Here is a 23,688-nt window from a genome sequence, read left to right as displayed (position 1 = left end):
GAACTCAAAAAACTAAATAATAACAAATCAAACAATCCAATTAATAAGTGGGCTATGAAGCTAAATAGAGAGTTCTTAAAAGAAGAAATACAGATGGCATATAAACATCTTTAAAGTGTTCTACATCTTCAGCCATCAGGGAAATGCAGCTTAAAACTACTTTGAGATTCCATCTCACTCTTGTCAGAATGGCTACCATCATGAAAACAAATGACAATAAATGCTGGTGAAGTGCAGAAAAAGAGGAATTCTACACTGTTGGTGAGAATAAAATCTGGTACAGCAACTGTGGAAATCAGTGTGGCGATTCCTGAGAGAGCTAAACATAGATTTACTATATGATCCAGCTATAGCACTCCTAGGCATATATCCTAAGGACTCTTCTCACTACCTTAGAGATACTTGCACATCCATGTTTACTGCTACTCTATTCACAATAGCTAGGAAATGGAACCAGCCTAGGTGTCCTTCAATTGATGAGTGGATAATGAAAATGTGGCATATTTACACAATGGAGTTCTATTCAGCTGTAAAGAAAAATGAAATTATGGAATTTTCAGGGAAATGGATGGACCTAGGAAGGATTATACTTCGGTCCAGAAAGCCAAACATCATATCTTTCTCTTACGTGGATCCTAACTACAAATGTTTGGACTTGTATGTGAACTGGAGTAAAAAGTGGTAGCAGAGGTCAGTAAGCTAGAAAGAAACTATAATGGAATATAAAGGAAGGGGAGGGGAGGACTTAAGCAGATGGCATTTTATGTATATAAGTAGAAGAACAGATTACTGGGGATGGAAAATCTAAGTAAGGTCAGGGGGAAAGATTGAGTAAAGGAAGGGTGGGAGATACCTAATCAAACTCTAAGAAGGTATGACTAAGTCATATGGAAACCTACTTTTTTGGACAATGGCACACCCAGAAGCCATAGATTGTTACTAGAAAGATTTCAGTGCCAGGGATGGAATGCCTCTCAGTGAGTTCTTGGCCTGGGAGGTCCCTGATGCCCCCCCCCCAAACATTATAGAAAAGCCTGTGATGGTGGAAGTCATGAGGCCTAGGGGTTTAATGCCTGCTGGTGTCTTGCTAAATGCATATATTATGCTCACCAAACTGTCCAGTAAGCACTTCTCTTAAGAACTCAGTTTCAATTATTCAGGACCCACATAAGCCAGATGTGCAAGGTGACACATGCATCTGGAGTTTGTTTGCAGCAGCTGGAGGCCCTGGCATGCCCCTTCTCTCTCTCTCTCTCTTTCTTCCTCCCTCTCTGTCTCTCTCAAATTAATTAATTACTTTAAAAAAATTAAAAAAAAAAACCTATGGTAAGTGAAAGAATCCAGGCAGAAGGGGCCACATATTGTATGATTCTATGTGTGTGTTAGATTCAGAATAGGCAAATGGAGAGATGCAGAGGTGTGTTAATGTTGCCACAGGCTTGGGTGTGATGGGTGGGGACAGGAGTGACTAATGGGTGTGAGGTTTCTTTAGTGGGTAATAAAAATAATCTCAAATTGGTTGTAGCTATGGTTGCACAACCCTGACTACATTAAAGTGTGCTGAACAGTATGTACACTATAAGTCAGTAAGTTACACAGCTGGTGAATCTTATCTCTACAAGCAACGCTAGGGAAAACATTAGGGCACTCCTTTTGGAAAGCAATATTGTTCAAGATTCAAAACATTATGGACATGTGGTACATGTTATGTAAAACACAACCACCACATAGTCAAACATCTAGTTGCTTACATACGAAGTATCTTGGAAGGATCTTTTCACTTAATGTCCTTTTAGATTTTTTCAAACTACTTTTTAAGATTTATTTCTATTTTTATTTATTTATTAGAGACAGAGGGAGAGGTTGAGGGAAATGGGGAGAGTGAGAATGGGTGCACCAGGGCTTCCAGCCACTGCAAACAAACTCCAGACACAGGAGCCACCGTGTGCATCTGGCTTACGTGGGACCTGCAGGATCGAACATGGATTCTTATACTTCGCAGGTATGTGCCTTAATCTCTAATCCCTCTCTCCAGACCTTTTTAGATTTTTTTTTGAATTCCAAACTATGCAAGTGTATTGACTTTAACAAATAATTAAAATTGTTACAAAGGGCTGGAGAGATGGCTCAGTGGTTAAGACCTTGCCTGCAAAGGCTAACTACCAGGTTCAATTCCCCAGCACCCACGTAAGCCATAGGCATAAGGTGATGCATATGTCTGGAGTTTATCTGAAGTGGCTAGAGGCTCTGGGATGCCAATTCTCTCTTTATATATCTGCCTCTTTCTCTCATACTCTTTCAAATAAATAAATAAGTTAATGATATTAGTAATAATAATAAAATTGTTACAAAAAAAAAAACTTCAGTGCTAGAGGTGAGAAACCTTCCAGTGGGTTGTTGGTGTGGGAGGCTTCTGATGCTTTCTACCCCATACAAAAAAAAAAGCATTACATACTATTGCCAAGGCTCTTGGTTGTGCACCAGAACTAGCAGCGTCAGTTAGGGATTGAGGATCAAAGAGAGAACCAGGAGAAATCAGGCTATATACTATTTCACCCCAACACAAAAAGGGAACGGGCAGAAATGGAACTCTTATCTGATCGAGAATGATCTACAACGCCCCCTGCTGCCTAGTTTAGCAAGCTTCCTAGACAGAGGGTCCAGCCCAGGGGTCTGCCCTCTAAATTCACCAACCAGTTGTGTCTTCCCCTTGCCTGTAAAGGCTCCTGTCTTTTTCCTGTCCTGATCTCCACCCCTTCAGCTGTGTTCCACTGGGCTTTGCTTCTCTGCTTGGCCTGCCTACCCCTCTTCATTGGGGCTACAAGCTTCCCCCTCACCCAACCTGGCTGGGTGGGGAGTTAAGAGCATAAAACTGTTTCTTGGTTTGGCTGGCTTTTTGGCTTGTCTGTGCATTATAGTTTGGGGTAATTTCTCTCTTTGGTTACTTGCATGATTTTCCCTCTGGTTTCTGAATCTACCATGTGCAGGTTTCTCCTAAGTTTCCCTACCCAAGCTCCTAGATCTCAATCTCCCTTAAATAAGCCCCACACTTTGTGATCAATAAACTTGATAATTCATAGTTTATCCTTCTTGAGGCCGTCTTTATCAATTCTTTGTTAAAGGTAGGCTAGAATCCAAAACTTGGGGTTCATACAATGGAGACCTCTCCTAATACCCAAATCCTGCATTAATACTACATGTTTGGACTGCAGGATGCTGAAAAATCAAGTTAGAGCTGACCTGGAAGCCTTCTCCTTGTGGACTAGTCATGATGCTAGAAAAACCTATGCAGCCTGTATGGAGAGAAAAGTCATCTATGGTCTTAATCAGCAGTGGTGCCTGCAAGCTTCATGCCTGGCCTGCCAGGCCAAATGTGCAGACTGGTACAATGGTGGCATGGATGTTAAGGGGAAACCAACTGCTCTCTTTGAAGTTGTAGCCTGGTGCATGGAAAAGGAATTCATGCCTGGTACTCAAAACCAATCAAAAGCCTGGGGATGGGAAGGTCATAATCCCTAAGGGGAAAACTACTACAGTTGTCTGGCTAAATAGATATAACATGCCCACCAAACTGCCCTCTCAATACTGATGTTTAAGCCCATATGTTAATACTACTCACACTTTTTAGTTAAAAAACCTTCTCTTTTCAGATGGCACTGACTACTGGGGAGACACAAAACTCAACAAAGTGCTGAGAAGAGACAGTGGAGTGTTCAGCACTGAGTGAGACATTGCTATCATACCCTCCAAGGCTCAGGGACCACTGCAGAAGAGGTGGTAGAAAGAATGCAAGAGCCAATGGAAGGGGAGGAGTGCTTTGCAATACTGTCTTCCAGATACAAAGTGGCCACTGGCAGCCATGACCACACAGTGACTGATGCTACCTACAAATGACCTGCATAATAGATGAGAAAAAAATGATGACATCAAAATACAAAAGGGACTAGATGGAAAGAAGGGATTCAGTGGAGATGGGGGGTTGAAAAGAGGGGGATGGGAGATTATATTATAGTATATTAGGTATATATATACAAATGTTGTCAATAAAAGTTTAAAAAGTGTTCTATTATAAAAATGTGTTACCATTAAATGACCCTAATTATGCAGTCTTATACTGCATGGGTATAGCAGATGGTTTCAGGTTCACTGAGATGAACTTCCAGACCAGGCACAGTTATGGAAGAAGGGATATTTATTGAAGCTTACAGATCCAGGGGAAGTTCCATAATGGCAGAAGAAGCTGGCCTACCTTCACAGGACCAAGCAGAGAGAGAGAGAAGCACAAGCCAAAAGCCACACAGCACAGCATACTTCAGTAGTTCCAGCTAGACACACTTTGCATATCTTTAGATTAGATTAAAATCTCAAACCCACCACACCTTAAGATCTGCCCAGTGACACTGCCTCCAGCAAGATGGCTATACATGCAAACTATAAACTAATAAAACATTGAATCTATTGGGGGTCATATTCAAACTACCACAATGGGTATACAAAAAGATACTTTGCTAGACATATGGAAACTTGAGGACTACCAAGGAAATTGAAGATGTGAACAAAACTTCCTGGAAAAGAAAAAAAAAAAAAAAAAAAAACCAGCATAGTGGTGCATGCCTTTAATCCTGGCACTCAGGAGGCTGAGGTAGGGGGATCATCGTGAGTTTGAGGCCAGCTTGAGACTAACTCCAGGTCAGCCTGGGCTATAAGAGCAAGACCTAACTTGAATAAACACCCCCAAAAGGAGAGACAGAGCTGAGTCTATTTTGAAAAAGCTATGCAGCTGATTAGAATTTCAATGTGGAAAGACTGTAATGTGGTAAATCAAGAGCCAAATTATCTTGGGCTGGCTATCTGTAGTTCTCTTCACAGATTTTTCTTACTCACCTCTGCATCCTTCACCAGCCTCCACCAACACAAAGGCTAAGAATGTCATCAAACAGCATCTGAGCCTATAGAAGAGACTTCCCTATTAACAGCCTACCTGATGTCTCCACCCATAGATTTGAAAAGTGTCTTGGCCAGGCGTGATGGGGCACCCCTTTAATGTCAGCACTTGGGAGGCAGAGGTAGGAGGATTGCCATGAGTTTGAGGCCACCCTGAGATAGATGGTGAATTCCAGTTCAGCCTGTGCTAGAATGAGACCCATACCTCAAAAAAAAGACCTTAGTTTAGGACTTTCTTAAGTTCTGTACCTATAGAACATTCAAGAAATTGTTAATAAGTTGGAACATGAAATTTCAAGTGACCCAACTTTGTTTCCAGGGCATGGTCACTCCTATTTAGCTCCAGAATAAACTAACTCTATTCCCTTTTTGGTGAGAGCTGGGTTTAGTGTTGACTTAAACCATACTGAGCTGGAGTCCACCAATACAGAGTGCGCAAATGAGACTGGAAGGGGTTGATGCTCTGTCCCGTTGTGGCTTTGAGAAGCCCTACACTGTGGTAGAGTTTCTCAGACCCTGAGCAATCACATGTCAACCTTACAGCTTTGGCTGTAGGTGAACTATCATTTACTGAAGAGTTTCCTTTAAAACTAATGGAGAGAGGGAGGAGATATGATGGAGAGTGGATTTGTGGAGGGGAAAGCAGAGGGGTGAGGGAGGAGAGGGAATTATCATGGTTTATGGTCTGTAAGTTTGGAAGATAAGAATAAAAAAATACACCTTTTTAAGTTACATTATTCCTAAAGTATAAGTTCTTTTTTTTCAAATACACTTTAAAATAAATAGGAAAAACTTTGTCTACCTAAAATTATCTCATGAACCTCAATTTAGGAAGTACTGCATGGTGGAAATAATATACCAACACAAATAATATACACACAAAGACCAGTGTTTGCACGAAAGGGTCTTTTTTTTTTTTTTTTTTTTTGGTTTTTTTAAGGTAGAGCCTCACTCTAGCCCAGGCTGACCTGGAATTCACTATGGAGTCTCAGGGTGGCCTTGAACTCATGGCAATCCTTCTACCTCTGCCTCCCAATTGCTGGGATTAAAGGCGTGCACCATCACACCCGACAGGGTCTTTATTTTAGTTTTAATTTTGTGGAACATTTCATGAAAGTGAATCTTACCCTCATGCAGGGCCATGCACATCCGTTTCAGGAGACCTGCTACCTAGGTGAGCATGTGAAGCCTGTTTATCACTGAGTGAACTTGCAAACCTCCTAAGAACTCAGCTTGCTCAGAAGAGGAATGAGAGGGTCAGACTGTACCAGGGTCTAGCAGTGATCTGGGGTCTCCAGCGATGCTCCTGTCAGCAAGTTTCCTAGGCTTTCCAGTGTCCTTATTGGATCTCCTGAGATGTTTGTTTGCTGCACCAGGTATGGGGGCTCACGCCTTTAATCCTGGCACTCAGGAGGCGGAGGGTTAGTTACCATGAATTTGAGGTCAGTGTGGGCTACAATGAAAGGTGACTTCGAAAATCCAAATTCAGTAAGTAAATGAATAACCTTCATGGCTTGTACTTTGAACCAAATTTAGAGATGAGGACAGTAAAGTGCTTGCTTCTGGAAGGAGTACATGCCCTCTCTCTGCACACACTTAAGTCTGGGATGTTTAGCTTTAGCTATACAATATAGACAGGACTTGTGAAACACAGCCACACTTGTGAGATGATAGATCATTCCTAGAAATTCCAGACTAGGAATTTACTTCAAGGAAAATAAGCAAAGATCTTTCCAGCTATTCAGGTACATAAAATACTCATTGTAGCAAAGTTGACCAATACCATAAATGCCAGAAATAGGAGTCCAGAGCCCAAGCTGATTACAGAGCTTGCCTGGAATGTAAATGGCTGTTGATTCAATCTCAGACACTGCAAATAAATAAATAGCCAATCATAGGAAAAATGTTAAAATTGATTGTGCAACCTTAACCTTGATGAAATTAAATCTCAGGCTGCTTAATGATGTGCAAATATGCTCACAATCAATGAGAATTTAAAAATATGCCAGGGGTGGAGAAATGGCTCAGCAGTTAAGGTGTTTGTCTGGGAAGCCAAAGGACGCAGGATCAATTCCCCAGGACTCATGTGAGCCAGATGCACAAGGGGGTGCATGTATCTGGAGTTCATGTACAGTTGCTGAAGGCCCTGGCATACCTATTCTCTCCCTCTCTCTCTCTGACTTTTTCTATCTCTCAAAGAAATAAAATAAATATTTTTAAATAATAAAAAATTAAAAGTATCCCAAATATAATAATTTTACAAATACACAGAAATACAACAGAGAACAAAAAAGCAAGAGAAGATTAAAAGAGAAAAATAAAGAATAATGGAGAGCAAAGTGAGGAGTCAGGTAGCTTTGTTAGGCAGTCAGAGTGACAGGATACCTTGCAGTCTCCACTTCGCTAGACAGCAAAGTATGAAAGTATGATTTGACTACTTATCTCTTCCCTAGATCAGTTTTTGTTGTTGATGGTGGTGGTTTTTCCAAGGTAGGGTTTCTCTCTAGCCCAGACTGACCTGAAATTCACTATTTAGTCTCAAGGTGGCCTTGAACTCATAGTGATCCTCCTCCTTCTGCCTGGCCTGGAATTAAAGGCATGTGTCACCATACCTGGCCTTGATCTGTTTTTCTACAAACAACCTGGACCTCTTCTGGGAGGTCGGTCTTCTTTTCTAGGACTTAATCCTAACATTGTGGTTGGTCAAGTTCAGCCCCCAGAACTTGGTGTCATGGCTAGACTCTTCTTGAGACAGCCCCTAGCCCAGACCTATCAGCTGTTTCTCTGGCTCACCCAAGCCACAGGGTAGGGCCCACCACCATAAGGTTATAAATATGTTTACCAGGGGAGGGCAACTTCACTTGGTGGCATAGATGTATTCATTTTCCTTCCCCTGATTCTATACTTCCCTCAATAAATATAATAATTTAATAATTATCCTTCTCAGTCTTATTTTATCCAATTCTTTGGTTAGAAATCAAACTCTTGTATATTAGTTATCTTTTTCCTCAATTTCTTAGTGGACACTGACCTGTAACCCCCACTTCCAGCTTGGGCCTACAATCCACAATGAGCTTTTGATCAGAGAAACCTACAAGGTTTCCCAAAACAATGACAGACTTCTGTCAGAGTAATTGATGACCCACCAAAGGCCAGTGGTAAGACCCTATTGCTGAAGACTCCATACGCAGCTGACACGTAAAATGGAATGACATGGCTGGAAGCCAGGAGAGAGTCAGTCCCCAGACAGTCAGCGTGTCTAGTGCCAGAAGGCGCTACATAGGCGACTGGGGGAAGTGACCAAGATCTGTCCAAGCAACACATTGTTTAACCTAAGTAGCAACAATTAACCGGACGTGATACCCACACAAGTGCAATAGTGGTACGCAGCCATGGTGAGGAATCAATTGCTCTTGATTTGGCTAACTGATCCACTCAGTGGTACTAGACCCTTAGCTGGAGCTGGGAAACAAGTCAGAACCATACCCAAACACAAGCCCACTCTCCAATATCAAGCTACCATCAATCACGGGGTATAAGAGGGCCTACACCTATCAAACTGTCTATCAAAAAAGTAAGTGTTATCTCAATTTTCTGGGTGCTAACTTACTCTCCGTTGGAGAATCTGCTTCTCTTTTCCAGATAGATGCAGATCCTAAGGAGAGAGCTGCCCCAGCATACCTCAGAAGGGGCCCAACTGAAACTAAGGACAACTGGCGAAATAAGCAAGGGTGATGTTTTCCTGTGAACTGGATACCAGCACAAAGGGGAAGGAGATCAATGCAGAGAAAAATCAACTCCTACCAAATCAGAGAGCCAGAGCCTCAGAGGCCCCCAACACCTCAGCACTGAAGCAGACCAAAAATGAACCCAACATGGCTCAGGGAAATCTTGCGGAAGAGGGGGCGGAAAGAATGTCAGAGTTACATGTTGGGTCATGATTTTCAGAGACATTTATCATACTAATAACTGGGGGCAAGACATGAACCTAAAGTCTGGGGTTCAAGGACTTTATTCCTGAATCCCTAATGCCCTGTTTCAAAAGAGTTAATTATAGGGCTGGAAGGATAGCGTAGCAGTTAAGGCGTTTGCCTGCAAAGCCAAAGGACCCAGGTTCAATTCCCGAGGACCCACATTAGCCAGATGCACAGGGGGGTGCACGCATCTGGAGTTCGTTTGCAGTGGCTGGAGGCCCTGGCATGCCCATTCATTTTTTTTTTCTCTCTCTCCCCCTCTTTGTCAAAAAAATAAAAAATAAAAAAGTTTTTTTAAAAAGGGGTTAATAATCTTGGTGTGGTGAGGCAGACTTATATAGGACCTCAATTCTCTTTTTTTTTGTATTCTTGTAACATTTTTCTTTATAATAAATATGAAATAATATCAGAAAACAAGAAATAGTATGTTTTTGAAGATTATATCTTTTTGGCTCTGATTCTGTGGGAAATATCCAACCCATTCACAAATATTTATTGAGAATATATTTCATCCTGACATACAGTACTGTGCTAGATACTATTCTATAAAAACACTTTACAATTATAGGTTACTACCATCTGTGGTAATTAATAGATTATTAACTATATAATAATCTCATACCTCCCTAAACTTCATTTTCTATTCTTGTTAAAGAATTGCCCTTTGAAGAGCTGCACCAACTGACCTGCCACCCAGGATCAGCCTCTTCTGGGCTTCAGGCACCAGCTGGATGAACCAGGCACAGAGGGGACCATCCCTAGGGGAGCTGGCTAGGACATCCCAGAGAGCTCTGGAACTTTTCCCAGTGTGCCTTGAACTAGGACCCCACAAAGAGTTTTCTCATGACCTCCTTTTTAAAAAAAAATTTTGTTTTACTTTTATTTATTTATTTGAGAGAGACAGACACAAAGAGAAAGAAGCAGATATATATATATATAGAGAGAGAGAGGGGGGGGGAGAATATATATGGGCGCATCAGGGCCTCCAGCCACTGCAAATGAACTCCAGATGCTTGTGCCCCCTTGTGCATCTGGCTAACGTGGGTCCTGGCGAATTGAGCCTTAAACCGGGGTCCTTAGGTTTCACAGGCAAGCGCTTAACTGCTAAGCCATCTCTCCAGCCCTCATGACCTCCTTTTATAAATTATTTATTTGCAAGGACAGAGAAAAAGAGAGTGAGAAAGGAGGAATAGGTGTGCCAGGGCTTCCTGCCATTGCAAATGAACTCCAGATGCATGTGCCACTCTGCATCTGGCTTTATATGGGTCCTGGGGAATTGAGCTTGGGCTATCAGGGCTAACAAACAAGTGCCTCTAACAGGTGACCCATCAGCTATTAGAGACAAAATTGAAGATTCACATCAGGAGAAGGAGAATCAATCTTTCTTCCTCTCTTTCTTAGTTTTTTCCCTTCCCCCCTCTCCTTCCCTCCCTTTTTCTTTTTTTTTGAGGGGGGGTGTAGGGTCTCACTCGAGCCTAGGCTGACCTGGAATTCACTATGTAGTCTCAGGGTGGCCTTGAACTCATGGTGATCCTCCTACCTCAGCCTCCTGAGTGCTGGAATTAAAGGCATGTGCCACCACGCCCAGCTCATTTTGTCCCTTCTTAAAAACAATTGCCCATAAGAACTCCAGATTGCACTGCTGAATATCTTTGTGTTCTTCCCCTCTCCTTTAAGACTGTTCATGTTCGGAAGCTCCAGAGAAGAAGACAGCCTGACTCCAGGGATTGTTAAGAATAAACAAGTAGGGGTTGAACCAAGGGTGATGGTGCCATGAGTTTGAGGCCAGCCTGAGACTACATAGTGAATTCCAGGTCAGCCTGAGCTAGAGTGTAATCCTACCTTAAAGGGCAGGGTGAAGGCTAGAGAGATGGCTTAGAGGTTAAGGCACTAGCCTGAAAAGCCAAAGGACTCAGGTTTGATTCTCTAGTGCCCATGAAAAGCCAGATTCATAAGGTGGGGCAAGCATCTAGCTAGAGGCCCTGGCATACCCATTGCCACTCTTCCCCCCCCACCTCAAATACATAAATAAAATATCTTTTAAAAGAATAAACAATCCAGGCATGGTGGCATACACCTTTAATCCCAGCACCCAGGAGGCAGTGGTAGGAGGATCACTGTGAGTTCAAGGCCACCCTAAGAATACATAGTGAATTCCAGGTCAGTCTGGGCTAGAGTGAGACCCTACCTCAGAAAAAAAAAAAAAAAGAATAAACAAGTAAAGACTGGGGAGATGGTCCAGCAATTAAAAGTAACTTGCCTGCAAAACTGATGGCCTGGGTTTGAGTCCCCAGTACCCATATAAAGTCAGATTACATAAAGTGGTATATGGTTCTGGGGAATCGAACCTAGGTCCTTAGGCTTCACAGGCAAGTGCCTTAACCTCTAAGACACCTCTCCAGCCCTTCATTTATTCTTTCTTTCTTTCTTTCTTTCTTTCTTTCTTTCTTTCTTTCTTTCTTTATTTATTTATTTGAGAGCGACAGACACAGAGAGAAAGACAGATGAAGGGAGAGAGAGAGAATGGGCGCACTAGGGCTTCCAGCCTCTGCAAACGAACTCCAGACGCGTGTGCCCCCTTGTGCATCTGGCTAACGTGGGACCTGGGGAACCGAGCCTTGAACCGGGGTCCTTAGGCTTCACAGGCAAGCGCTTATCCGCTAAGCCATCTCTCCAGCCCTTATTCTTAAAAAATGTTTTGTAGCTGGGTGTGGTGGCATGATTTTAACCGCAGTACTGGAGAGGCAGGAGATCACTGGTGAGTTAGAGGCCAGCCTGGGACTACAGAGTGAGTTCCAGGTCAACCTGGGCTACAGTGAGACCCTATCTCATTAAAAAAAAAAAAAAAAAAAAACTGCAAAAAAAGTTTGTGTTTTTCTAGGTTAATGAATACTCTTTCCCTCCCACAGTTAGGTGTAGCTGCTCAGTGTAAGGTTATCTCTGCAGGAGTTTGTTCTTCTGTACTCTGAACTTTGTATCCTCATATCAGTGAATCTTGGAGTTTGGGACCAGGGGCTGTTTACCATACCTAACTCTTGCATTAAGAGCATATGGCAAGAATCAGCTGAATCTCTTTTGCTATTTATTTCTTTTTTAATATTTTATTTATTTGTTTGAGAGAGAGAGAGAGGGAGAAAGAGGCAGATAGAGAAAGAATGGGTGTACTAGGACCTCCAGCCACTGCAAACTAACTGCAGATACATTCGCCATCTTATTCATCTGGCAAACGCCTTAACTGCTAAATCATCTCTCCAGCATCCCCTTTTTTTCCTTGTTTTTCAAGGCAAGGTTGACCTGGAATTCACTATGTAGTTTCAGGCTGGCCTCAAACTCACAGTGATCCTCCTACCTCGGCCTGCCTAGTGCTGAGATTAAAGGCCTATGCCACCAAGCCCAGCCTGAATCTTTTGATAAAGTTTAATTAATACAACTTTATAATTTTTTAAGGGTAACATTAGAAGAGAATGAAAAATGTAACTGCAGAGATGCTGGATACTGAACTAAAGAACTCCAAAAGATAACAGGGTTGGTGGTACACGCTTTTAATCCCAGCACTCAGTAGGCAGAGATACAGGATTGCTGTTGAGTTTGAGGCCACCTTGAGACTACATAGTGAATTCTAGGTCAGCCTGGGCTGCGGCAAAACCCTACCTTGAAAAAAAAAAAAGAACTCCAAAAGATAATCAAAAATACTAGGTTGGAGAGATGGCTTCGTGGCTAAGCACTTGCCTGCGAAGCCTATGGACCCATGTTCCACTCTCCAGGTCTCACATAAGCCAGATGCAAGGTGATGCAGGTGCACCAGCTCGCACATGTGCACTGGGTGGCACACGTGTCTGGAGTTTGATTACAGGGGCTGCAGGCTCTGGCTCACCAATTATCTCTCTTGCTCACTCACTTCCACTCTCACTTTCTCACATTTAAAAAAAAATAAAACACTGGGTTGATTTTCCCCCCGTTTGAATGTATTTTTTTTAAGGTAGAGTGTAGCTTTAGTCCAGGCTGACCTGGAGGTCACTATGTAGTCTCAGACTGGCCTCAAACTCACAGCAATCCTACCTTGGCTTTCTGAGTGCTGGGATTAAAGGTGTGCACACCTGGCAAACGTTTATATTTTTAGACAAACAAATAAACAGCAACAAAAACCTTGCTGCCTGTAAATGCCTAGAAGACCATCAAGGGGAAGGAGAATGATTAACTAGATCATGGTACGTTCAGCAAATAGGTGTGTATGCAAACATAAGGGCATGGATTTACGTCTTTGTGTGGAACCACATCCCAGACACAGAGTGAACGCATACTGAGGCAGATCAAATATTCCTTGGATGTTACATAGAGGTTATACATGTATGCTTCTATACAGGTAAACACTTCCAGACCGAAACACACTGTTCTTCCGTGAAGAATGAGACTGAGGCAGGGAGAGTTTTGCTTTTTATTTTATGCTCTTCTATCCTATCTCTCAATCCAAGCCACTTTCTTTTCTCTCCTCTCCGCTCCCTTCCTTCCTCAAGCTTACTGTGTAGTCAAGGATGACCTTGGCTTCAGCTCACCTTGCTTGCTCTTTCTGAGCGCTGGGTTACAGACCTGCGCCGCCAGGCCTGGTCTATAGAGTGCCGGGATGGAACTGAAAGCTAGGTAAGTATACCAATGGAGCCACAAGCTCAGCCTTCTTCTTCTTTTTTCTTTTTTTTTTTTTACTTTATGCAAGCATCATTTCTATGTAATTGGGCTTGAAATGAATTTCAAAATAGGCTGTGTTTTGGAAGGCAAGGCCAACATTTTTGAGGGAAAAAAATTTCTGATGTTTTTTTTAAAAAAAGCCTTGTTAGGGTCTAGAGAGATCGCTCAGTGGTTAAGGTGCTTGTCTAAAAAGCTTAACGACCTGAGTTCAATTCCTCAGTACCCACATAAAGCCATAAACACAAAAGTGGCACAGGCATCTTTCCTTTGCAGTGGCTGGAGGACCTGGAGCCCCCATACTTTGTCTCTTTATTTCTCTCTGCTTGCAAAAAAAAAAAAAAAAAAAATCCTTGTTAGCAGCAGGTGGTTGGTGCAAGCCTGCAGTCCTTGCACAGCTCTCTCGGGAGGGTGCAGCAGGAGTTCAAGGTTAACCTGGGCTAACCTATCTCCAAAATTAAAAATTAAAGAAACTCAAAATGACCTTCAAATAGAATTTTCATACCAGGGCGGCTGTGTTGGTGCATGCCTTCAGTCCCAGCCATTAGGAGGCAGAGGTAGGAGGATCGCCAGTGAGTTCGAGGCCACCCTGGGACTACAGATCAGCCTGGACTAGCGTGAGACCCTACCTCGAAAACCAACAACAACAACAACAATTCATACCATAAATTCACCCATTGTAAAGCGTATGGTTTGTTGACTACTGAGTTATAAGATCTCATTTGGCAGGAGAAACAAAACCATCTTTTGCATAACCACGCACAAGGGTAGCTTTCGCGCCTAAGAACTCTCTGGAGGTATCAAAACCTAGGCCAGTTTTGTGACTGCAAGGACAATCTATAACACTCGGCCTTGCGATAATTGGAGAAAGGTCACAGCTACGAGATTCCGTAGAGCTTAACTAAAGCTGAGGGTAGGGATGGAAAGAAAAGAACGCAAGCCCTGGCTGGGCGAACGCCTGCTTTCCATACAAGGACGCGAGGGGTAAGCCGCAGCCCGGCTGCCGGACCCTGGGCAACAGCTGCTGCCGAGGCTAGATGCGCCTCTCAAACAAAGCCAAGCGCTTTCCTAGAGCTCAGAGCGTGTCCAGACTTCCTAGTGCCTTCCCCCCAACATCTACCCTAAGCGGCCCACAGAGGCCGGAGGTTTCGGGGCACCGCAGCCCGAGGTCTTTGGCCGGGTGGGAACCCGGCGCTCGCATCCTAGAACCCGCAGCTCCCGCCGCGCACGCACGGCCAGCCCCGGCCTCCGCGCCCACCTGTGCCCTGCAGCATGTTCTGGCGGAGCAGGTCCCCGCTGGAGAGGTGCTTCAGCTCGAAGTGCTTGGTAATGCGCGACGACACCGTGCCCTTGCCCGAGCCCGGGGCCCCCATGATCACGGCGCGCAGCAGCCGCGCGGACGCCCCCATGGCCGCGGACGGAGACGGCGCGGCGCCGACACCCGGACTTCGGCCTGGCCTGCGCGTTCTCGGGCTCCGCGGCCCCGTGCCGACTGGCTGGCAGCGCTGAGAGCGGGCGGTGGCCCCGGAGCCCAGCCTCTCCCGGAAGTCAGCCTTGGCCCCGGCCGCCCCGCCCGCCGCTGCGCCCGCCCCCCGGCGACCCTGGCGCGCCCCTTCCCCAGCGCCAGGCCCGGCCCAGCTCGCGCTAGCAGCGCACCGCGGGGACCCGGCGAGCCCGCGCCTCCAGCCTCTCCGCGACCCCGCGTCCCCACCCCGCGCCTGTCGGCGCCCCCAGACCCTCCGGGACCCCGCGTCCCCACCCCGAGCCTGTCTGCGTCCTCAGACCCTCCGGGACCCCGCTCCTGTCTGCGCTGCGCCCGCCTCCCTTCACTCTGGACAACCCCTGAGCGCCCCCTCTAGTCGTCCCTTGGTGACTCTAGGCTGAGGGGCTCTGTTATCTCCTTGCCCCGCTCCATTCTCAGCCCTAACCCCTTGGCCATTCCAGGTCCAGTCCGGCCCAGTCCCAGCTGCTTACACCGCGCCCTACCCTGAGCACTCTTGGCAAGACCAGCCCCTCCCCTCGGCCCTGAAGCCTTCCTTTTCCACCCATCTTTCCTTCACCTCCTTCCTTCCTTCCTCCTCCACCCACCCCTCATCTTCCTCTGTCATGACTGCCTGGTTCCTCTCACTTGTAAGATCAATAAACCCCTCTTCCTTGCAGTTTTCTTCGAATAAAGTACTTGAAGTGAACAACCTAATGAGAGGTGTTTCTGATCTCCCAGGACCCACTTTCAAAATCAAAAGTAGCTGCTGCTGTTTCCTTAGGGCTATTTGCCTTCAGAAATGCATCCATGACATAAAATACGAATTGTCTACTGTGTGCACGTCACTGTTTTCAGGGGCCTCCCACAATGCTGTGCTGCACAAAACAAAGTTTCTGTTCTTTGGGTTTAAAGTCTAGTGGCCCAGGCAGATAAGGAAGAAAACAAACAAGTAGTGCTGTGGAAAAAAAAAAAAAAAACAGAACTGTGAGTGTGGAGGGCTGCTTTTTAGATCTGGTGACAGTAATGCACCAGGGTTGGCATTTGCTCTGGCAACTGAATTGGAATATGGAGAGAAGAATGGCACAGACCCTAACTCAAAGTCTGACACATTCCAAGAACAGAAATAGAAGACAAATATTTGAATAGTGTTTTAGCTGTAAAATGGAGATGGGAGACTAGCACGGAGTTGTTAAAATTGTGTAAATTGTTTGTGGGGAAACTGGTCACTGAAGGTTGCTCATTGTGTATTTAATATTGTTTTTTTTTATGTTGGGATATGTAGAAGGTAGAAAGGTACTGAAAAAAAAAAAAGTCTTCCTCAAAGATTGCCAACTTCTTGGGGTGGAGAGATGGCTTAGCGGTTAAACGCTTGCCTGTGAAGCCTAAGGACCCCGGTTCGAGGCTCGGTTCCCCAGGTCCCACGTTAGCCAGATGCACAAGGGGGCGCACGTGTCTGGAGTTCGTTTGCAGAGGCTGGAAGCCCTGGCACGCCCATTCTCTCGCTCTCCCTCTATCTGTCCTTCTCTCTGTATCTGTCACTCTCAAATAAATAAATAAAAATTAAAAAAAAAAGATTGCCAACTTCCTAGTAGAAATTATTTCAGAGAGGGATGGCAAGAGAGACTTACTTGCTCAGGAAGACAAGTTGAACTGGATTGCTAGGTAAGAAGACTTCAATAGGCAGGCAGCTCTGTACTTAAAAAGAAAATTAGGAGCTCATACTTATTTATTACCATGTAAGAAACAATAAAGATAAGTTAAGCATTCAATTCACGTCGCTAGAAAAAGGACTTCAGAATAACCCAAGGAAAGCAAAGGAAAGGACTCAGTAAACAACACACAGAGCTAATGAAAGAATGAAGAGGTCTGGACAAGTACAAGTTACGCAACACTAGAGAAACTGAAGCCGTGGAAAATCGCTTCTAATCTCCAAAGCTGGGAACATTTGAGGTCCCGGCCCCCAAATACACTTGAAAACAAATCTTTGGAAATTTAGAGAAAGAAAGAAAAAGAGAAGGAGGGAGGGAAGAAGGGAGGGAGGAAAGAAATCCTGTCCTGCCATGAGATAGGGAGAAGCTGAGTGTATGGTCACATTACCAGGCCCACAAAACACAGACCATCTTTGGCTTTGCTCAAGGTTGTTGATTACAAATGACTGAGTGACTGCCAGAGTGGGAAGTGTCCTGGCAACCGTGCCCGCACAGTCATTTCACCACACACAGGCATTTGTGTGGGTCTTTGTTTCACTGCTTGAATTGCTCCATTGGTAAGGCAGAGTTCAAAAGTAATGCAGATCCTATTTTTTCTTATTTTAAGGGTTCCATAACTACACATGACCAAATGTTTATACAGGTTCATTTGAATCAAATAAGTGCTCTGCACATAGTGGGCATTCAATAAATGTCTGCTGATTAAATACTATGAATTACTGTTTCGTTGCATTAAAGATTGGTATGTTTAAGTGCTCTAGAATGTATATTGGGGAGTGAGGACTACAAGCATGATGGGTTGAACTGTATCTCCTCTTAAGATATGTGGAGAAGCCAGGCATGGTGGCGCACACCTTTAATCCCAGCATTTGGAAGGCAGAGGTAGGAGGATTGCCATGAGTTCGAGGCCACCCTGAGATGACATAGTGAATTTCAGGTCAGCCTGATCTAGAGTGAGACCCTACCTCGAAAAATAAAAAAAGATATGTGGAGATATGGTCCTAGGTCCCAGTACCTCAGAACATGACCTTATTTGGAAGAAGGGTTGCTAGGAACATAATTAACTAAGGTAGGTAAGGTCATATTAGAGTACAGTCAATTTCTTAACCTGGTGTGTGTGAAGACTGGAGAGCAGGACGTGACAACAGAGGCAGAGACTGGAGTTAAACATCTGCAAACCAAAGAACACCACCAAAGGCCCCTAGCAATACCAGAAGCCCAGAAAAAAGACACCAGACTGTTTTCCCTTGGAGTCCTTGAGAGAGGACAATTCTGCTGATACCTTGACTTTGGCCCAGAGCCTCCATAACTGTGAGAGAATAACTTTCTACTGTTTTAAGTTCCACCCCTCCCTGTTTGAGGCAGTCTGTTGCAGCAAGCCTACAGAATATGATAGATGTTCCAGGGAGTGTGTGTGTGTGTGTGTGTGTGTGTGTGTGTGTGTGTGTGTGTGTATTGGCTACCACCATGAGTTAGGTAAGTAAGAATGAAGGATAGAAGGTTCACGGTCTGGGAAGCCATGTTTAGGATTGCAATTTAGCAAAGAGATCAGAAAAGACACTCAGAAGTAAGGGAGGGTGCATCCATTTCCCACTGGGTTCAAGCCTGCTCCTTACTGGTTTAGCACAATGTGACTAATTTCCTAACTCAGTTGTGCAGGTTCCTCCTCCAGTTTCTCATGGCTCACTCATGGGGTTCTAAGAGCTGGGTGGCTGGGACAATGTAGAGAACTGGGTTTTTCTCCACTTGCCCTTCAGTGTCCTTGCAGATTGGAGAAGGAGAGGAGGCATGGATTCCTGGAGAGCATTGTTTCAATGTGCAAACATTCTTCACACCTCTTTTCACCTCATTCATTGTGATACTCTATTGGGCAAAGCAAGTCACATGGCCAAGCCACAGGAAGTGTGTTGGGGAGGGTGAAAGAAAGAGAGAAAAATTCATTGGGGACAGTTATTGTAACAATCTGATACAAAGATTGTATTAGCTATCTATTAAAATTTAACAAAGTACTCCAAAATTTACCAGCTTAAAATAATGATATTGAGCTGGGCTTGGTGGTGCACACCTTTAATCCCAGCACTCGGGAGGCAGAAGTAGGAGGATTGCTATGAGTTCAAGGCCACCCTGACATGACAGAGTTAATTCCAGGTCAGCCTGGACCAGAGTGAGACCCTACCTCAAAAAACCAAAAAAATAAAAATAAAAATAATAATAATAATATTGGGCTGGAGAGATGGCTTAGCCTGTGAAACCTAAGAACCCATGTTCAATGCTCCAGATCCCATGTAAGCCAGATGCACAAAGGTGAGGCAAGAGCAAGGTCACGCATGCCCACTAGGTGGCACATGCTTCTGGAGTTTGATTGTAATGGCTGAGACCCACCACCTATTCTCTCTCTCTTAATTAAAAAAAAAAAAAAAAAAGATATTTATGATCTCATACTTTTGTGCCTTGGGAATCTGGGCACAGCTCAGCTAGATGCCACTGGCTCAGGGTCTCACACAATGCTATGGTCATGATAGTGGCTGGGTACTCCAACCACACTGTGGAAAGGATTTATTTCTAAGCTCACTGTTGGTAAAGCTCAGATCCTCGGTGGCTATTAGCTAAGGATATCAGTCCCAATCCTGTAAAAAGGCTGGAGTTGTAACTCAGTAGTAGAGTGCTTGTTTAATGGGCACTCAGCTCTGGCTTTGATTTCCAGCACCACAACCAACATACAACCTTGAGCAAAAGAGATGAAGTTCTTGTTGCCATGGAGCTAACATTACATTGTGTAGAGAAAAAAAAGAAGCAAACATATAAGTGTAGAAAATGGCAGGTGTTCAGAGGTGCCACAGAAGCAAACCCAGCAGGGAAAGAGCGTGGGGTGAGAACAGGGCTATGGCTATCCTAAGTAGATGAAAGGAAAGCTTGTCAGAGAAGCTAACAATTCAAGACCCGAGAACAAGCCATTTAGATATCTGGAGGAAGAATGTTCTAGTGAGAAGAAGAGCCAGTGAGAAAACCCTGAGGGAAAAGTGTTGTTTAGAGTTCCAAAGAACAGTGTGTCTGGAGCAGAGAGCAAGGAAGTAACAGGACACTGAGGAAGATACAGAGTGTCCAGATGCCACAGGGACACATAGCATTGTTTAAAGATGGTGTTGTGGTTTGAACTTTGTGGAGGTTTGATTCAGGTGCCCCCCATTAAACTTAGGTGTTCTGAATGCTAGGTTCCCAGCTGATGGAGACTTGAGAATTAACGTCTCCTGTATTGGTGTGCGGGGGGGGGGGGGGGGGGGGGAGGGGGGCGGGCAGGCTTATGGGTATAATAGCCATTTTCCCCTTGTCAGTGTTTGGCACAGTCTCCTGTTCCTATTGTCTATCTGATATTGGCCAAGAGGTGATGTCCACTCTCTGCTCATGCCATCATTTTCCCTGCCATTGTGGAGTGTTCGCTTGAGCCTGTAAGCCAAAATAAACCATTTTTTTCTCCACAAGCTGCTCTTGGTTGGGTGATTTCTATTTATTTATTTATTTGAGAGCAACAGAGAAATTGTGAGAGAGAGAGAATGGGTGCGCCAGGGCCTCCAGCCACTGCAAACTAACTCCAGATGCGTGCGTCCCCTTGTACATTTGGCTAATATGGGTCCTGGGGAATCAAGCCTCGAACCGGGTTCACAGGCAAGCACTTAACCGCTAAGCCATCTATCCCACCCGGTTGGGTGATTTCTACTAGCAATGTGAACCTGACTGCAACAAATGCCAAATGCCCTACATAGCCTCATGTGTTTGAGATTAAGCCTCATAGTCAATCCTGAGCTGGTGGAGCCTTTGGGAGGTGGAGCCTTGCTGGAGGAGGTATGTTATTGGGGTGGACCTTCAAGTTTATTAGTTAACTCTACTGAGTATTGATAACAAGCTCACTCTTGCTGTTACCTCCCAGCTGGTATGTGAGGATGTGAGCCAGCTTCCTGCTCGTGCCATGCTTTCCCTGCCATGAAAAAACAAAACAAAACCTCCCCTTGAAACAGTCAGCCAAAAACCTTTCCTTCCCATTAGCAGCTTTTGGTTGGTGTTTTGTTTCAGCAATGACAAGGTGACTGCTACAGAGTGCTACCACATGTGGCCTTCTTACAGTCCCTTTGTTCTTGTGGGTGATTTGGACACTTCTCCATTCAACTTCTAAAATAGGTGGACTATTGTGACTGTTTGACCAAACTGAGTATGATGTAAGCAATGTTGTGTGACTTCCAAGGCTAGGATATAAAATGCAATGCAAAGGCTAGAGAGATGACTTAGTGGTTGAGGCACTTTCCTGCAAAGCCAAAGGACCCAAGTTCAGTTCCCTAGGATCCATGTAAGCCAGATGCACAAGATGATGCATGTGTCTGGAGTTTGCAGTGACTGGAAGAACTGATGCTCTCTCTCTCACTTGCTCTCTGTCCCTTTTTCTGTCAAGTAAATAAAAAAAAATTCTTGGTCATTGTGTACAGCTTCAAGCAGTCTGACAGGGGAGGCTCCTTGGGAAACTTGGGGGGGGCCTCAAGACGGATCCATTTGCATCTCTTCTGGTTCTGTTCTAACAGAGGACATCACTGGTGTTAAATTTTAAATAAAGAGTACCAAATTTGACACTTAAAAAAAATTAAAAATACAATGCAGCTTCTGATTTGTTCACTAGATCACTCATTTTGGAAACCTACAGCTGCCACATTAAAAAAAAAAAAAATGACTAGGACTAAGGAGATGGATCACTGGGTAAAGTGCCTGCCACACAGCATGAGGACCTGAGTTCTAACTGCCTGCATCCATGTAAAGCCAGGTATGGTGGTGTCTGCTTGCAATCATAGAACTGGGAAGGTAGAGACAAGGGGATCCTTAGGACTTTGTAAGCAGCTTGTCTAGTCAAATTGATGAGCTCTAGGTTCAATGCGAGACCTTGTCTCAAAAAAAGTGAGGTGGGGGATTGGAGAGATGGCTCGAAGTTAAAAATAGCTTGCTTGCAAAGCTTGCCAGCTGGGTTCAATTTCCAAGCCACTCAGGAAAGTTGGATGCAAAAAGTAAGGTAAGCATCTGGTGTATGTGTGCAGCAGCAAGAGTCCCTGGTGACCCCATACACATATGTGCACACACACACACACACACACACACACACACAAATATTTTATTTATTTATAAAAATGTTGTACTCCAGCACTCCTCAGAAGGCAGAGCTAGGAGGATTGTTGTGAGTTTGAGGTCAACCTGAGACTAATTACAAGTCAACCTGGGCTAGAGCAAGATCCTTCCTCGAAAAGCCAGAAAAAAGGGGGTTTAGACTCATAGATTCCCTCCCCCTACCTCAATTCTGCTGAAGGTCTTCTTTGGTGGGGTTATTGTTACTCATTGCAAGGACCAAAAGGCCTCAGTCAGTCTTTGCAGGGGAAGGGGGAATACAGTGAGGCTCTTACAATCTTTCATTTTGGTTTTTCGAGGTAGGATCTCACTCTAGCTCAGGTTGACCTGGAATTCACTAGGTAGTCTCAGGGGAGCCTTGAACTCATGGCAATCCAACTACCTCTGTTTCCCAAGTGCTGGGATTAAAGGCGTGCACACCACTCAGATGAGGTGGAGGTGACCCATCTCATGGTTGACAGTCAGCTCTCTTTTCTACTGACATATCCTGGTCCTCCCCAGTATCTGTAAGATAGAACAGATTCTCCAATCAAAAGTGAGAGCAGTTTGAACTAAAGGGGATAAGCCTAGTCATTAGATTTATTGATGTGTATGTCCATTCCTCTTACTTAAAAAACAGTGGAGGTTCTCTTTGGAGCCTATTGGTTTCCTGTTCTAGGGCATCTTCTCCACTGAGCAAGTCTCATGTTCAATCCGTGAATGTAGTTGGTTACCTGCATCGGCTGTGTGCCACTATTGCACAAGTGTGTACTTCTTCATTCTTTATTTTTTTTTTTCTAAGGTAAGGTCTCACTCTAGCCCAGGCTGACCTGGAATTCACTATGTAGTCTCAGGGTGGCCTCAAACTCAGGGTGATCCTCCTACCTCTGCCTCCCGAGTTCTAGGATTATAGGTGTGTACCACCACACCCAGAGAGGGAACACAATTTAAGTAAGTCAGAAAGCAATTGAGGAAGGCACCTGATGTCTACTTCTGACTTTCACATACACATATACATATGAATGTCCACCCCCACATGTGCACCCAAACACATACACACCACATATACAAAAATTAATGGGATAAATTTTAAAAAATGTAAATCTGATTGGCCAGCATACTATGCTATAAGAAAGCTTAAATTAGCTCCTCATGGAGAAGTCTCACAGAGAGGCCCAGAGACCACAAGAAGAAAGCACAGCTCTGCTCCCTCTGAGTTCTAGCTCCAGCCATCTGGCAGCACCTGCATGAGCACCCCAGCCAAAACCACCCAGCTGAGCCCTTTCCAAGTGCCTGCCCCACAGAAGTCATGACAGAAAATGAAGTGTGGTGGATTGAAACATTAATACAAGAGATGATGATGGCTTGGCTTGTGTGAATGTGGTACAGATGACAAGAACTGGATATACACATTCATTTTCTAGAAATAATTTCTAACTTGCAGAAGAGGTGTGATTTTTCTCCCCTGAACCATGTGCTTTCTGAGAGTAAATCTTGCTGTGTATCCCAGATAAGTCTGGAACTTACTGTGTAGTCCAGAGTATTCTCAACTAGTGATCTTCTTGACTCAGCCTTCCAAGAGCTGGGATTACAGGCATGCACCATTACAAGCAGCCTGAACCACTTGAGATACTCCATCACTGTTGAATTCTTTAATGTGCATGTCCTACAATGACATTGTTCTGTCACTCCAATACAACTTTCAAAATGAGAAAAATAGTTCTATTGCATCTCAAGCTTCATTACATTATCATTTCATCCC

General features: G+C 44.4%; 1 protein-coding gene across 2 annotated transcripts in view; it reads right to left on the bottom strand.

Annotated features, from left to right (window-relative positions):
• Window positions 1-23,688, bottom strand: part of Ak3 (adenylate kinase 3) — a 72,791-nt gene that overhangs the window by 31,284 nt on the left and 17,819 nt on the right. The window contains exon 1 of one of the 2 annotated variants that reach the window (XM_004653171.2): window positions 14,857-15,026. The exons of the other annotated variant lie outside the window; for it this stretch is intronic. Within the exon in view, the coding sequence (XP_004653228.1) occupies window positions 14,857-15,007 (151 nt within the window). The 5' untranslated portion in view covers window positions 15,008-15,026. Of the gene's footprint in view, window positions 1-14,856; window positions 15,027-23,688 lie in introns of those variants that run through there. 2 annotated transcript variants of the gene reach the window in all.

The sequence above is a fragment of the Jaculus jaculus genome, chromosome 1 (genome assembly GCF_020740685.1).
Source record: "Jaculus jaculus isolate mJacJac1 chromosome 1, mJacJac1.mat.Y.cur, whole genome shotgun sequence".
NCBI classification, from domain to species: Eukaryota; Metazoa; Chordata; class Mammalia; order Rodentia; family Dipodidae; genus Jaculus; species Jaculus jaculus.
Note: the sequence above shows the minus strand (reverse complement) of the source record. Positions and strands in the feature narration are given on the sequence as shown.